General features: G+C 29.6%; 1 protein-coding gene across 4 annotated transcripts; it reads left to right on the top strand.

Moving 5' to 3' along the window:
• Positions 1-384: 384 nt before the first annotated feature.
• LOC106772071 lies at positions 385-10068 on the top strand. Of its 4 annotated transcripts, none has more exons than XR_001376547.2 (14): positions 385-1090; positions 1157-1328; positions 1838-2055; positions 3129-3189; positions 3486-3558; positions 3683-3760; positions 4572-4729; positions 5517-5685; positions 6181-6646; positions 6744-7139; positions 7428-7631; positions 8766-8899; positions 9174-9724; positions 9929-10068. XR_001376547.2 is itself a non-coding variant. In XM_014658225.2 (13 exons), exons 1-13 carry the CDS (start codon positions 749-751, stop codon positions 9358-9360), a joined length of 2658 nt encoding a protein of 885 aa, XP_014513711.1. In that variant the 5' UTR covers positions 385-748; the 3' UTR covers positions 9361-10068. The 4 variants fall into 4 exon arrangements, 1 of the variants encoding a protein (XP_014513711.1); XR_001376549.2 differs by having other exon boundaries at positions 9174-9507; positions 9570-10068; XR_001376548.2 differs by having other exon boundaries at positions 9174-9507; positions 9588-10068.
• The last annotated feature ends 7394 nt before the right edge of the window (positions 10069-17462 follow it).

Here is a 17462-nt window from a genome sequence, read left to right on the forward strand (position 1 = left end):
CACAGTCAATTCTACTAATATTAGATGATATTAATTAAAGTTGTTTATGATTTAAGTTACATACTAAAATTTTATTGTGAATTCCAATACCCCATTTATCACATTTTTAAGAACAATATAAAATTGTGGTAACTTTTTTATGATATTTATTTAATTGATTACGAACAAATATATTATATGTTATTTGAATTTAAATACAGTATTGTTGTTATTGTTTTCTTTTCAAAAAATAAATGTGCGCGGGCCCATGGGCAAGCGCAAGGCCCAATGAGAACTAGAGAAGGACATTGCGTCCTGCACCTCTGTTTTTTCCTGTACTTTCATAATTTTTAAAATTCCAGTTGTACTCTTGTCGAAAGAGGGATGGCGGAGCGACGACACCAGGATGCGCGTTGGTGGCAGGGACAACGAAGTGGCCTGCGGCAGAGATGAACTGAACAAAGACGTGGTGGATGCATGGTTGATGTAGGAGGATCGAAGGTAGATGTTAAATATAAAATGTCTTCTGTGAGGAGAGGTGCAGGAAGGAAACATGGTGGTGGGAAAAGAAAAAACGAAAAGAGAATAAGGGTTAGATTCGGTAGTAGATTTCGTCAACTTCATTTGTTTCAGTTTTGTGTCCGTGAGTCACTTTTTCAATTCGCGGTCTGCCTTATCATCAGTGCACCACACGCCACGCTTTTGCTTCAGTCGCTCGACACTGTCACCAAACCAAAACCCGTTACTCTCAAATTCTTTATATGCATTCATGTCCTCACTCATCTTACCTTACAGCTACACTCACCGCTACGCCAGTTTCCCGTTCAAATTGAACCAGTTCTCTCCCCGAACCTTGACGGTTCGCGCGGCGGTTTCAGCTCCGGAAAAGCGGGGCAGGAAGAAGAAGCAGCCGAAGGATGACCAGAGCACGGTCGAGAACGGGCTCCGGTTCAGTTTCATGGAGGAGCTCATGGACCGGGCCCGGAACCGCGACTCAAACGGCGTCTCGGAAGTCATATACGACATGATCGCCGCGGGCCTCAGCCCTGGCCCTCGGTCATTTCATGGATTGGTAGTGTCGCACGCCCTCAACGGCCACGAAGAAGCCGCGGTATGATAATTTCTCTACGACGACGTCGAAAGCCGTTTCAATTCAACTGATTATTGTTTTATGCAGATGGAATCGTTGAGAAGAGAGTTGGCTGCAGGGCTTCGACCGGTTCACGAGACATTCATGGCATTGGTAAGGTTGTTTGGGTCTAAAGGTCGCGCCATTAGAGGTCTCGAAATACTTGGAGATATGCAAGACCTAAATTATGATATTCGCCAAGCTTGGATTGTTCTTATTGGTATATTCATTTTGACTAATTGAATAAACTTCTCTGCTCTTAAAACGTCTAGGAGAAAGAGGTGCGAGGATAAAAAGAATTGTGCTTTATTAGGAAACTAAAATCAACTTATGCACTTGAACTTTTGTAGAAGCTAGTTTCTATAAAAGCTAAGTGTAGAAGTTTATTTTAGCTTGAGGGCCTGTATGGACGAGTTTCTTTATAAAAGCTTTTAAAAGAGACATTTAAGAAGAAAAATTGATATTCGTCATTCCATAAGCTAATATGTAGAAGTTCTCTCAAAATAACTTCTCTAAATTTTAATTTTTAACTTGTCCAATAGCTAATTTTAGCTTATAATTTCGTTTTTATTCGTATATTCTTTCTCAAGTCTCCGTAGAGAAGCTCGTCCAAACAGAACTAAAAGAATACCATAATTCTGTTTATCTTCGTCTCATGTTGTTGATTACTTATTGTTAATTTGTTTTGGTCTCTCCTTTTTGGTGTGCTTTAATTCTGGTGTTGTATAGAGGAACTTGTTCGGAGCAAGCATTTGGAAGGTGCCAACCAAGTGTTCTTCAAGGGTGCTGATATTGGCCTCAAGGCTACTGATGAGGTTTATGATCTACTGATCCAAGAAGACTGCAAAGCTGGGGACCATTCTAATGCGCTAGACATTGCCTATGAGATGGAGGCAGCAGGAAGGATGGCAACCACATTTCATTTCAATTGCCTCCTCAGTGTGCAGGTTACCTTCCTCAGTCTAGTTTTATCTCAGAATGTTTTGTGCAGTTATAGTCTAGGGGTCAGTTTCATGTTGCCAAAAAAATAGGGGTGGAAACATTTATCGTGACTTTTGGATTGTCTTTGGTTTTCATTACTAGATTAAATGTTTTCAGTTAGCATAACTTTAGATCCTTCTTCTTCCCTTGTATGTTAAGAGTACTAAATGCATTTTATATTTTTGTAAGACTGTTAAATTCGTTTACTTTTTCTATCTAGCACTTTCTTTTTGAGATAGGAGGAGAATTTGTAGGTGGATAGCATCATTCTTTTGGTTATAATTGTGATATTACACTGTGTCCTGCTTCCAAGAATTTCCTAGGGAAATAGAGAAAGCAAGATCTTAGTGGTTGTTTTTGTACCTCCTTATGGTTGATTTAGGGGCCCGTATTTTCCTTTTTTGAAAAAGATCTTACTTTTATATCTCATTCCTTAAATTTTATCTGTGCACGAAACTGATTATTGGTGTAAATTAAGGGACTCCCTTCCCGTGGCAGTGATACATACATAATTGCAGTTTTGATCCTCCAAGTATTTCAATTGTGTCATTTTAGTTCTTCAGATTCCAACTATGTCGATCAATGGAGCTATTTTAGTCTCTCCAGAGTTTAATTGTATCAATTGAGTCTCTCAGATTGCAGGGACTGACATTACATAATTTTTATACCTGGAAGACTCAATTGACACTATTAGAACTTAAAGAACTACAATTGCACAATTACAATACATCGGGGACAAAAATGTGTAACTAAACCTATATTATTATGTGAATGAATTACCTACTGAAAATAGCTATAAAATCCTTGCCACGTGTTTCTCCATTCTCTTTGAGTAGAAAATATGTAAAGGAAACTGATATGAAATATGACACAATGATACTGAAGTTGTTTATGTTTTAGACAAACAATGCCAATTTTATTTTATTTTATTTTAAATTTTCAAATAACAATTGGCTTTGATAAAGCAAAATGTGAGCATGTTTGATCTTCTGATGTTTTCACTATGTTTTATTAATATTATTTCTTTCAAAATTATAAGGCTACCTGCGGAATACCTGAAATAGCTTTTGCAACGTTTGAGAACATGGAATATGGAGAAGGTGTGCACTCCACGTTTTCTTTCCCTCCCTCCTTCTTCTTCTTCTGATGCTTATAGTTGTTTACTTATAAATATTTCATTTACCATTTCAAGGGAAGTTTGTTTCTATTTCTTATACTGTAACTTGTTTCACAATTAATTTTCATTTCTCATCTATTTGATTCTTTTCCGTTCTTTTTTTGTTTCCTTGTTTGTGCTGTTCAAGTTGAGATGGTCTTTTCTTCTAATATGTTAAAATACGTTTCTTCATTATTAATTCTATGTACTGTAAATTATATTTAATCTGTGGCATATCAGATTATATGAAGCCCGATACAGAGACATATAATTGGGTTATTCAAGCGTATACTAGAGCTGAATCTTATGACAGGTTAGATGATTTAAATGGCTGTGAAACCTCACATTAGAATTCTTAAATTTAATATTTCATGCATTGAGTTATAGTTATTCCTATGTGATGGGTCATATTAAACTTGTTTCTGTGTGGCTTATAGAGTACAAGATGTTGCTGAGTTACTCGGCATGATGGTTGAATCTCACAAGCGTATACAGCCAAATGTGAAGACCCATGCGTACGACAAATTATTATTTTTCTTTTACAAACCTGACCATTTTACATGTTCAATGTTATTATTTGAATTCATTAGTATAAAATTTAGACTTTTATTTTTTTTTAAATGGTAGCTGTTATATATAATAAACAGAATTTGCAGCAAATTCTGTGACAAAGCAATAGATTTCAAAGAAATTATAAACATGAACCTATAGCATAACAATCTTATGGGCTAAAAGTCCCCTTGGAAACATGGGCATTACTCTCTAATTAAATACACCAAGGAAGCACAACAAACAACAACTGCACGCTACCAATCTAATACTAAATCACAGAACCTAACAAACCAGGAGTATAATTCAGGTCTGAAGCCTCGGAGTCCTGTTTTAATATGTAGATTTTATTGATACTGCTTACTAGACAGCTTACTTTACACCAGCAGCTAATAGCATGTACGGGTACACATTATGCTCCATTGATTCATGTTCCAACGCTCATTTTTACCATGAAACAAAAAACTGTAGCTGTAATATGAACATTGGTTTGGGATCATTTCAACGGAAATACAAACATGTTATAAATAGCCTCCATTCAACTAAATCTTAACTCTTTTATTGCTTAAATGCTATTCTTTAATTTCAACTTTCCCTTCTATTTCTGAAAGATACTTGGATTATCAGGTAAACTGAGTAAATGACCTGTAATTTTTGGGGATCTTATAGCTATGTACTCATTCAGTTGTGTTTGTTTAAATAAAATGAAGTGTTTGATTTTGTCATATAGGACTGTTGAATGTTCTCTTGATCTGTTTTGTCTCATTGTCTCTTCAGCCTGTTAGTGGAGTGTTTTACGAAGTACTGTGTGGTACGAGAAGCTATTAGGCATTTTCGTGCCCTTAAAAACTTTGAAGGGGGTACAAAAGTTCTACACGATGAAGGGAATCATGGAGATCCACTTTCTTTGTACCTTCGAGCATTATGTCGGGAAGGTATAATTCTACGGGCTATGTATTTTTAGTTTTCTCATTCAAAGAGATGTTGTCTCGATTAATAAATAATATACAATTTTATTCAATTAACCTTAAGGGCTCGCATTTGTTGTCACAAGTTTGAACTTTCCCTTATCTTCTACAAAATAAGGTAAGTTTTCCATAGGTAGAGAGATATTAGGAACGTACTCTTTAACACACTTTTTTGAATATACTCACTCATGGGTTGAATATTATAGGAAATCACAAACAGTGTGGAACTTTAATGATTCCCTTTCTTGATTTTTGTATTTTCCAATAAAGTTTTGCTATTAAGAGTGAGTGACCGATAAAGTGTATTAGAGAGTGTGCTCCTATCACTTCTCCCATTAATATTTTTTTAACTCAGACTTTTCCATCGTTGGATTAAGGCACCAATTCCTTAACCTAAAATAGTTGTACTCAAAAGAGTATCATCCCATTTGTTTTATGAAATGGACGACAATAATGAGGCATTTATTTTAAAGTTGTGCCTAAGTTTCAGCTCAAAGAAGAATTTTCAGGGGGAGTATCAGATGGGAATCCATCGGCCTTGCCATTACATGTAGAATATCTGTTCCAGAGCACATACTTATTTCCTAAAAAGTTATTTTTTTTATATATTTTGTTGCCTTTGTTGAGACATTCTAACTAAAGATAGTCATCAGGGATTTGCTCCTTTGTGGTGTTCAATTTATATTTATAAAATTCTCTGACCAAAATTATTTAGAATGCTTGGCTTCAACCTGGTTGTCATTTTGAAATACAGGAAGAATTGTTGAAATGCTTGAAGCTTTAGAAGTTATGGCCAAAGATAACCAGCCAATCCCTTCACGAGCAATGATCTTGAGCAGAAAATACCGGACATTAGTAAGCTCATGGATTGAACCATTACAAGAAGAGGCTGAACTTGGATATGAGATTGATTATATAGCTAGGTATTGTTTCTTTTTCAACAACAGTTGCTATTATTATTATTATTATTATTATTATTTTGATCTAAGTTATTTATTTTATACATGTTTTCATAAATATTCTTATCTGTTCTCAGCAAGTGAAGCTGAAACCCAAATTGAAACTATTATTATGATTTCACTTGTCTTTTGTTTATTTAGATTGGGTTTTCATTCTAATTGTTTTTCTAAGGCTTGTGTTTGTGTCCAGCTTATTTTTCCTAACGAGGTACCTTTAATATTCTAAAACTACCAGTTGGCGAAATAGGCAAATCAAAATCTAAGCAGTGGTCCTAAGAATCTCTTTTATGTTTTCTACAAAAAGCTTTTGACTTTTTCCTTTTGCTTTCCTTTATTTTTTTAATGCAGGCGTTCTCTGTCACTGATATAGTAAATCTCAGTTAATGGGCTCAATTAAGTAATGCTTAATCATTGTATAGATTTTTTTTATTAATGTGTTTATTGTTGTTAATTGGACAGATATGTTGAGGAGGGTGGCCTAACTGGCGAGCGCAAGCGGTGGGTGCCTCGAAGAGGTAAAACACCTCTAGATCCTGATGCTCAAGGATTTATATATTCAAACCCAATGGAGACCTCCTTAAAACAAAGATGCCTGGAGGACTTGAGGGATTACAATAAAAAGCTCCTGAAGACCTTGCAGATTGAAGGACTTGCAGTTTTAGGGGATGGTGTATCTGAATATGATTATATTAGAGTGAAGGAAAGATTAAAGAAACTCATAAAGGGTCCTGAACAGAATTCTTTAAAGCCTAAGGCTGCTAGTAAAATGCTTGTGTCTGAATTGAAGGAAGAATTAGAAGCACAAGACTTGCCTACAGATGGAACTAGAAATATTCTTTACCAACGGGTACAGAAAGCAAGGAGAATAAATCGATCTAGGGGTAGGCCCCTTTGGATTCCTCCAGTGGAAGAGGAGGAAGAAGAGGTTGGTTCTTCATTTGTTTTGTTTAAGTACCTTTTTCTTTTATCTCCATCTGACCTGTAATATATAATGCTAAACTTAAATATGATTCATGTTCTAGGTGGATGAAGAACTGGATGCATTGATTTCACGTATACAGCTACAGGAAGGAAATACAGAGTTCTGGAGACGTCGCTTTTTAGGTGAAGGCTTAACTGGTGATCAAGAAATGACAATGGATGCAGGTAAGTCAGACGTCTCTGAAGTTGCAGATGACATTGATGCAATAGAAGATGCTGCTAAAGATGTTGAAGATGAAGTCGATGAGGAGGAGGAGGAAGCAGAACAAGTAGAAGAGGAAGTAGAACCAGCAGAGAACCAAGACGTAGACAGGATAAAAGTCAAGGAAGTTGAAGCTAAGAAGCCTCTTCAAATGATTGGGGTCCAGTTGTTTAAAGATTCTGATCAACCTGTAACTAGGTCTAAAAAGTTTAGAAAATCCAGATTGCAGGCTGCGGTATGATAATAATTCTTTGGTTTTCTTTTCCTTTTTAAGTTTGGATGGAGAGAGTTGGGTTCTTCTACTTGTTTAGACAGTAGGGCAGGTTTTGTGTACAGAAGATCCCAAAATGTTAGGATGTAAAAACCAACATGATAAAACTGATATGGCAGCCTGAGGTTTTGGGTGAGAATGATTCATGAGAAGCTGAGAGCCATTTATTGACCATCCATTCTCTGTTAACATTACATTCTTTCAATCTTTGTTGCAGTTTTGACATTCTGAATCTAACTTGTTTGCTGGCAGGATGATGATGATGATGATTGGTTTCCACTGGACGTATTTGAGGCATTTAAGGAAATGAGGAAGCGAAAAATTTTTGATGTGTCAGACATGTACACATTAGCAGATGCTTGGGGATGGACATGGGAGAGAAAACTGAAGAACAAACCTCCTCGTCGATGGTCACAGGAATGGGAAGTTGAGTTGGCAATCAAAGTTATGCAGAAGGTAAATAACTAAAGCTTGACTTTTTAACTGCGAAATCGCTTCTTGTTGAAATGGTTTTAACTGGTTAAATTCTCAGTTTCTTGCAGACATGGAATATGATTACTGCTTCTTCAAATGTACAAAATAAAAACTGTACTTTATAACACTGCACATAAAAGTAAATTAAGATCCAAAATGATGTAGGCTGATGACATTAAGTTTTGTATCTAGATTTTGGCTGTCTTAGTTTTCTTGTGTTCATGATTGACGTGTTTGAGGGATATTGTTACCTGATTTTATCATCTTCTCTTCTTTCTACTTGCGAAGTTCATCCACCTTAAGGTTCTACAGTTTGGAAGTTTGGGTGAAGTTTCTTAATCTGTAAATTGTTTTAGTCCCAATTTCTGAGTTTATTCATTTAATTACGTGAAGGCTAAAATCGTATAACTAAGGGAATTTCAATGAAATATCTGTGAGAAAGACTCATTGCAGCAACCCTAACATTTATGCAATGAATATTAGCATATCTAGGATATCCCTTTACATTTGTTATTTCTTAAATGTGAGGTATACTCTTGAGATTTATGTTTTCAGGTTATCAATTCCAAAACTAGTTTACTGGAACATGCTGGCTGGCAGCATTTTGGTGACACGTGTTATTTTTTACTTGGTTCAACTTTCATGGTGATGCATGGATCAGTTAAGCTAGTTTGCGAATGCTGTTGATTTAGTCTTCCTTCAATGGGATATTAAACATTCTTGGTGTGTCGAAAACAATTTTATAATTACTCTGAATGGTGATATTTATATTTGTTTCGTATAGAAGAATTAAAAAAGAACATTGGTGTCTAGTTGTCTACCTTTCTGCTTGTTGATTCCTGTCCAGGTATTGTGTAATAATTCATTCAATTTTGAAATTTGGCATATATATTAGTTAGAACGTAGTAGAGATATATTCATCATCTTTGTAAATAACGCTGAGATTTCCACTACTTGTTTGAAGTTAGAATTTCCCACTTGATTTAGGAGCTAACACTGAATAATTTTTTATTAGTAATTAGCAATACTACTTTAGTCTTTTGGATATTTAACCTATCAACATTCTTTGGTATATGCTTGTCTTTGCTGAATGAGATTTTGACCTATATTGTACAGGTCATAGAATTGGGAGGGACACCAACTATAGGGGATTGTGCCATGATCTTGCGTGCAGCTATAAGGGCGCCTCTACCCTCAGCTTTCTTAACAATTTTGCAAACAACTCATGGACTTGGTTATAAGTTTGGGAGGTAATTTATTTTCTTTGTAAAACAAGACCGTGTTCTTCTGTGGGTTACCCAACCCAGCCAACAAAAATTTAGATATTTTATATGCTTGACCAGGAGGAAAAGAAAGCTAACCCGATACTTCTGAGGAAATAATCAATAACTGTTGGGTTGGATTAGATATTGCAGAATTTTATTCACTATGATAACTGCAAAATGAAGGCAACCTTTGGTTTTCTGCCATCCCATGTCTGTTGCTTTTCATCTTATTGTTTCTTCATTTTCCCCCGTGTTACAGTTCTCTTTATGATGAGATAATCTCTCTCTGCATTGATCTCGGGGAACTAGATGCAGCTGTTGCCGTAGTTGCAGATTTGGAAACCACAGGGATCTTGGTCTCGGATCAGACTTTGGATAGGGTGATTTCTGCCAAGCAGAGGATTGACAATATCTCTAATGGTGTCATCACGGATGAAGGATTGTAAAACTATACCTCCATATTGTAATGGTTGTTATGCTTGGGACTGGTATAACTACCCGTTGTGGTTTGATGTATCATCATTGCACAGATGTGCAAATTTTGTGCTTAGCCTAATGTATGCATAGTATCAGGCCTTGAAGATGCTTAACTGGTAAGCATTATTAGTTCTCTCTTTAGTTTTTTTACTTCACCACAATCTATTATTTTGAACAGGGTGTTTTGTAAATGAAGCAACGGCAGGCTCCCACCGTTGCAGGGACATTGGCTTTTTATTCCACTAACACGAAATGACGCTGTTGGAAATTTAACGTCACCAACAACCAATAATTCGGGATTCCGCGGTGGACAATGTGTGTTGACAAGATCAGGTTCACTTCATTGGCCGATTCCCCCTTCCATTCAGCAAAAAAACTTCATTGGTTTATTGGTACTAGTAGATTTCATGTAAAATAGTATATAAAAATGTTAATATCATTTGTTCAAGAAATTAATGACTTGTATGGGGGCATCACTATGGTTATTAGTTAGGCACACGAAATAACATTAAATACTTTTATTCTTTTAATCCATAGGAAGAGATTCTAGTTGGCAATGGAAATTACACCTGCTCAGATTTGCAAATGTAACGGCCAAAGGAGGTATAAATGAAATGTAGCAATCTAGTTGACATCCCACGAATAGTTATTCGAAAAGAGGATCTTGTTACTAGCAAGCTTAAGCTTTTCATTGTTACTAGGAGGGAAAGATGGAGATCCGAAGGGTGGTAATAGAGAGACGAGTTTTGTATGGTTGAGAGGGCATCTCCTACTTTTACTGTTTTTAGTTTGGGTCAAAAATAATTGCCCCTGGCGAAGAGCAGGGTTGCTCTGTAACAGGGTAATTTTTTGTATTTATAATTTTTATGAGAAAAAGAGTAATGTTTCTGGAATTGGAAACAATCCAAATAAGAAAAAAAAAAAACAGATCTTTGTAATTGTAGAAAATTACATCAAAACAGAAATTTTATGAATAAATTTAGAATTAAAAGAATATGATCTACTGATGGATACATCACCAAGTTCATGGCAGATGGAGCAGATTTAATGACACAAGGACAGGAATCATAATGTCATGTTTGTTAAAATTTGGCCACACCTGGTATTGCTATATTAGGTCTGATCAGAAGTATGCTGGTCCTCTTTCTGTCACTAATACCTTTGCCGGTTCTGTATTAGCTACTCATACTGCATCATAATCTCACCATGGGACCAGCCTACCAAAAATCTTATCCCACTATACCACCTATCATCTCACACCATGTGCAGTAAATCATAGGTCAAAACCAAACTTCCATAATATCATGCATCTTCGTCTGTTCTTCTTGCTTATGCTTTTTCTCTCCTTCCATACTAACCATTATCAGGCACTACCAGAGCCACTCATAATCCTTCTCCCTCAAACTCAAACTATGCTCATTTTCTTTATTAAGTTTCTATTTATAATTAAACTCATTTAGTAAAATAATTCAAATTTAGTTAGTTTTCTCTTTTATTTTCATGAAATATTTAAACTACCACCAATGTAAAATTTTAGTTTAATATCAAATACTATTTAATAATTCAATAACATTAATTCATACCAGTTTACTTTTAATTCAAATACCAATATAATTTTAAATTTTATTCAAAACAGCACAAGTTAATCTTATTTTACCTCAAATAGTAAGCTGTGTCAAATAATTATTTAAATAGGATGTTTACTAGAAATCACATTCTAGAAGTGATTTGATCAATTTGGTTAGAATACCAACAAGAATTTCATTATTAGAAAATCGAATTTTGATTTGGATTTTTTACATTTTTTATTTAGAAATGAACGGAAATTTTTATATTAAAAAATACTACTTTGAGAAATAAATATTTTAAAAAATAAGTATTTTAAATAAAATTGTAGAAAAATATATATTTTTAAAAATAAAAGTTTGGAAAGGTAATTATAGTGAGGAATAATATTTTAGAAAAATAAATATATTGAAAATTTAGAAAAATAATTATATTAAAAAAACAAATTTTTGAAATGTTATAATTTTAAAAATTGTTACTTAGAAAATTAATTCTTTTAAAAAAATAATTTATTAGAAAATTTAAAATGTTAAATTTTTATTTGTTAGAAAATTAAATATATAGAGAAGTGATCATTAGTTTTGAATTGATTAGAAAATATAACATTAATAGATATTCATTTATACAAGAAATACACGAAATGTAATGAAAAAATAAATTATATGTTAAAATCAATATTTTAAGTTAATTTTCATTTTTTATTTATATAATGTTGAAAATTAGTTTTAATCATACACCTAATTATTTTGATAAATTATTTTTGTCTTCAGATGATTATTTGAAAAAACTTATTACATTTAAGATTATTTTAATCATTGTATTTATTATTAAAATAATAATAATTTAAATTGTGTAAAACACTTCCCACTATTTTTTTTGACTTTTTTCTTTCTTATTTTTTCAAGAAATTTAAATTACATCGACATTTACAATTGTTGGCTTTACTGACAAAATTTCTTATTTACATGTTTTTAAATAATTATTTATTTAAAATAATTATTTATTTAATTATTATATTTATATGTAATTAGTTTTTCCAATAGACGTTTTTTAAATGAAATTTGAGACCAAATGTCCTTTTGTTTCATTACTTAAGATTCTATGAAAAGTTCCACTGGCAACAATCTTTTTGTTAATAATTATTTCACTGACAATCAAATTTGTAATTGTGACTTAAAAATTCTAATATTAATAAAAGTAATGGTTGGATCAAATATTCTACACTAGATTAAATATAGTTTATAGATATGATGCAATTCTTTTTATTTTATTATTATAATTTGATTGCAATTTAAGTTACTTTATATAATATATATATATATATATATATATATATATGGATATTTTGTATTATAATTAGTTTTTCTTCAAAATTTTGGTCATCCTAGTTTTAAAAATGTATGAATTTAGTCTTTTTAACTAAATCTTGTTAGATTTATTTGATGTTTCAATGAGGAACTAATTCCAATTTTCACTAAATGTAAACAACCCAAATTCTATCATGAAACATGCTTGAAATATCAAATAAACCTAACAAAATTTAGTTAAAAGGACTAAATGCATATATTTCTAAAGTTTAGAGACTAAATTAGGCCAAAGTTTTGAAAAGGAACTAATTCCAATTTTCACTTAAAGTTAAGGGACAAAAACATATTTAACCCTTTGGTATTTTCTTTTGGGTTAAATATGTTTTTAGTCCTTATATTTTGGGACGATTTTGGTTTTAGTCCCTCTTTCAAACTAAGGTACAATTTATTCCTTCAACTTTAAAAAACTCTCGTTTTAGTCCTTTTTACCAAATTTTTTTAACTTTATTTAGTGTTTCAAACGCATTTCTTGGCTTGAAGCAAAAATATGTCAAACAGTTTAAAGAATCTAAATGCTATATTTTAACTAAAGTACTTATAACTGATAATAAGAATAATTTTATTGAAATGGTATTTTGTCTTGAAAGAAAGAAAATATACAAATTATTTATCCATTGTTAATAGATAATTAGTATAATGACAATGTCATTTGGAATAGGAAATAATATATATATATATATATATATATATATATATATATATATATATATATATATATATATATATACTAATTTAATCTTATTTACAATAAATATACGTAATCATGAATATTACAATTAAGCTTAAAAAAATTATGATACATGCAATTGAGTAATGAGACGCTTTGGAATGCCACAATAGAAGGAAAAATACAAGCAATAGCTTTTTATGGATCAAAATAGTGTCTTCTATTACAGAAAAAGTGTGTTATTTAGATGACCTAAAGTATTTAAATTTTCATTAGAAATTTTTCTTTATATCTTTAATTTATTTTCGTTTTTATATTTTCTTTACTCAATTAAATTTTAATATTTAGAAAAAATAAATTAAGTCTTTACTTTTTTATTTAAATATCATTTTCATCTCTATTATCGTCTAGTGTTTCTAATGTAGTTTTAATGTTTTCTTTTTTCAATTAAATTTTTTTTTTCGTTAATTTTATTCCATTAAGTATTTTTAGTAACGTTTAAATAGTTAATAGGTGTGTTTTATTTTATTTTTTTCAATTCGATATTTATATTTGTTATTTTTATTTAATTTAATTTAATTATATATTTTTTAAAAATAAAATAATTTTATTTTTTTAATCGAAACAAAATTTATTTTTACATAAATGTTATATTGATATTTTTATTAAAATTAAAATTTTTATTAATTAGTATTTTCATAGTTATTTTTTAACAAACTCCAATAACTATATTTTAATAATATAGTTATGATCATATTTTAGTACATATTGTACAATTTTTATTTTTCTTACTCGTGATTAAAATTGTAAATAATTCTTTTGTTTCATTAAGTACTTATGATTTATGATGATGTGAAATCATTCTTTGTACATTTTTAATAGGCTAAAAAAATTTGATCCTCGTTCCTGAATAAAGTATATAATATAATCCTCGTTCCTGAATAAATTTTTACATTTTATTTTTATTCTTATTTTTTTTACTCATTTTGTTTTTCATAGTTTTATTTATTATTTATTGACATATTTTAAATAACTTATTTGTTAAGTGATCAAACACACAATAAAATTGATAAAAACAATAGATAAATAGGAAAAATACATGTATTTCTTTTAATATTTCTAAAATTATTTTTAATACATCTATCGCTTCAAACTTTTTTTTTTATATTTTTGAAATTATTTTAAACCAACTATCGCGTCATATTTTTAGAACATAATTATTAGAGTTGATTTAAAATAATGTTAAAAATACTAGGTAATAAAAATGATAATTTTAAAAAAATTATCAATATAAGATTTATGTAAAAATTAAATTTAGTCTTAATTTTAAAAAAAGGAAAATTTATTTGATTTTAAAAAAGTTGAATTTGAAAAAGAAAATAAGAAATATAAGAATTAAAATGATTTTTTAAAAAAAATATATGACAATATAAAAACTAAAAATTAAAAGATAACAAAAAACTATAACATGTAACATACATTATTTACGGTTAACTATTTAAACAACATTAAAAAAATAGCTTAATTAATAAGATTAACAAAAAATAAGATTTAATTGAAAAAAAACTAAAACTATATAGAAAAACTGGACAAAAAAAGAGAAAAATAATATTTAAGATTTAATTTTATAAAAATGACTATCTAACATTATAAATGAATTATAAATGACGTTTTAACTTTTATTTAATTATTATTATTATTTTACTTTTCTCTATTATTTATTGTTATTACACTTCTTTTATAATTTTTGAGGTTGTATCATACTGCCTTTCTCTTATTTATTTTTTTGTATTTTCAAAATTACGAATATGATCTTCGATGTTTTATTAAATTATTTTATTTTTTTTTACTTTTCTCTTCAAATCGATTAAAAATTCAACGATTTAAGGTTTGAAATAATTTTTTTTTGAAAGCATGTGAACTTTTAACTAGTTTTCGAAAACCAATTAAGAAAAAAATATATTTTAAAATACATTTAAATAAGAAACGTAAATTGATATATGTGTAACGAAAAACGCATTTCGAGAAGCATACTTGACGTTTATTTCTTAACGTATTTTGTTTAAAAAACATATTAAATTTAAAATAACAAATAATAAATTTTGAAAAGTCAAAAAAAAAACAAAAAAAAAACAATTAACAAAATTTTAAACAAAAAATTACAACCAAATATAATTACAATGTTTAAAAAATCAACTAAAATTAAATTAAACATTTATAAACAAATAACAAAAGTCAATAAATTTCTATATTTAAGGAACAAAAATATTTCGAAGTACGTTAAATATATTTCAAATTATTTTTATTTCAAACCTCATGAATTCTCAAGACCGGTTAAAAAAAAATTGTAGCAATAGAAAGAGAAAAGTAAAAAAAAAAAAATTAATAAAAGGTCGAAGGTATTGTTGTAATATTTAAATGTTGTAAAAAAATGTTATCTAAGTATCGTTATGTTTTGAAAAATCAATTAAAAGTTCAAAAGTTTTCTAAAGTTTGTTATGATTTTAAGTAAACTTTTTTTCTTTTAACTAAGAAAAAAAACTAAAATTCAAAATTCGTTATAGAAATAAACGTATTTTAAAATATGTTTATTCCTATTTCAATTATTGAATTTCAAAATACGTGTAAGGAAAAAAAACATATTAAATTTAAAATTAAAATAACAAATAATAAATTTATAAAATTAAAAAAAAATTCAAATAAAAAATAAAAAAAATTTAAATAACAACCAAATACAATTACAATATTCAAAAAATCAATTAAAATTAAATTAAACAATTATAACAAATAACAAAAATACATATAATTTCAAACAATTTTTTTAATAACAATTATTAAATATTATAAATTTATATAAAAACCAAAATAAATTATAATTAACATTAAAAAAATTATAATAAATCATAAATTAAAATTTTTAAAAAAAATTAAACTTATTAATACAGAAAAAACATTAACTTTTGTTTTAAATAGTTCTATAATTTTGGGTTTTCATTGTTATTTTAAATTGTATAATTTTTGTTATTTAATTTTAATGGCTAATTTTATGTTTTGTCTGTTTTAGTAAATTTGCAATATTTTATGATTTTTATTAAAATAATTTTTCTGTTTGAAATTATTTGAATTTTTGCTATTTGTTTATAATTGTTTAATTTAAGTTTAGTTGATTTTTTATGGTAATTGTATTTGGTTGTTATTTAATTTTTGTTATTTTTTATTGGAAATTTTGTTAAATTTTATTATTGTGTTTTTTTTTCTATTTTGTTTGTTTTATTTTTAAATTTCAAAATTTATTATTTCTTATTTAAATTTAATACCTTTTCTTAAACATATTTTTAAATATGTTTAAGAAATAAAAGTGTTTCGAAAGAAATTTATTCGTTAAATGTATTTCAAATTATGTTTTTTTAACCAGTTTTTAAAAAGTGGTTAAGAATTGGTCGAAAATAGGATGGAAAAAAACATATTTGAAATTTTAATCAGTTTTAAAGATCTTTGAATCACTTTCGAAAGCATAAGAAATAAAAGGATGGTGTGACTAAAAAAAGAAAATGAGAAAAGTAAAACCAATATAATTTAATAAAAACTTAAAGTTATATATGTAAGTTTGGAGATTGAAAAAGAAAGGTTAAATATATGTTTTAGTCCTCATGTTTGTTCTCCATTTTCAATTAGGTCTTTTTTGTCTCAATTGCATCATAATATTTGTAAATTTGAGGCAATAAGGCCCTCTCCGTTAACTAGCTACTAACGTCGTTGGCACTGTGCTGAGCTGTAACGGACATTTATTGTTTAATTTAAATGAGTCCATTACGTGACATTTTTTATTTTAAAAAAAATTATTTAAGTGACACGTGACACGTGTATTTGTATTAGGGATTTATTTGTATTGGGGATTAGGAATTTCACTCTGAGTTAGGGATTTCCTATTCGAAAGACCGAAAATTAGGGATTGGTGTTCAAAAGAAGAAGAAGTAGACTAAGACTAACTAATCCCATTGGAGTGCTTTGGAGGAGGTCGAAAATTTTCGTCAGTTAAGGTTAGTTCCATTTGGTCTGAGTTAGGGATTTTGTTTTTGTTAGTGTATGTTTATAACATGTATGACTTATGTTCTTACTCTGTTGTTCTGTGAATGGGATCTTAATTTGGTATGTTATTATATGATGGTGCCAGATTTTGCATGTTGAAATGTGTACTATACTACGGACATTGTGGTCCAAGAAAAAGAATGTCATTTATGAAATAGTATAGAAAAGTAGTGGTCCCCTTGTTTGTCTCACGGTTTCCCTAGTGGGGATCTTAGTTTATTCCACTGTCCCCTTTATGTGTAATTGTTTACTAATTAGGGATTGTGATGATAAATTATTTCCCCCAATGAAGTTCTTGAACTTAAATGCAGAAGAACACATTGCCCATTGGTTTACCAAGTCTGCTTATGAAGAGACTTATAACAGCATCATATATCCTATC

This window comes from Vigna radiata, chromosome 8 (genome assembly GCF_000741045.1).
Source record: "Vigna radiata var. radiata cultivar VC1973A chromosome 8, Vradiata_ver6, whole genome shotgun sequence".
Lineage (NCBI taxonomy): Eukaryota > Viridiplantae > Streptophyta > Magnoliopsida > Fabales > Fabaceae > Vigna > Vigna radiata.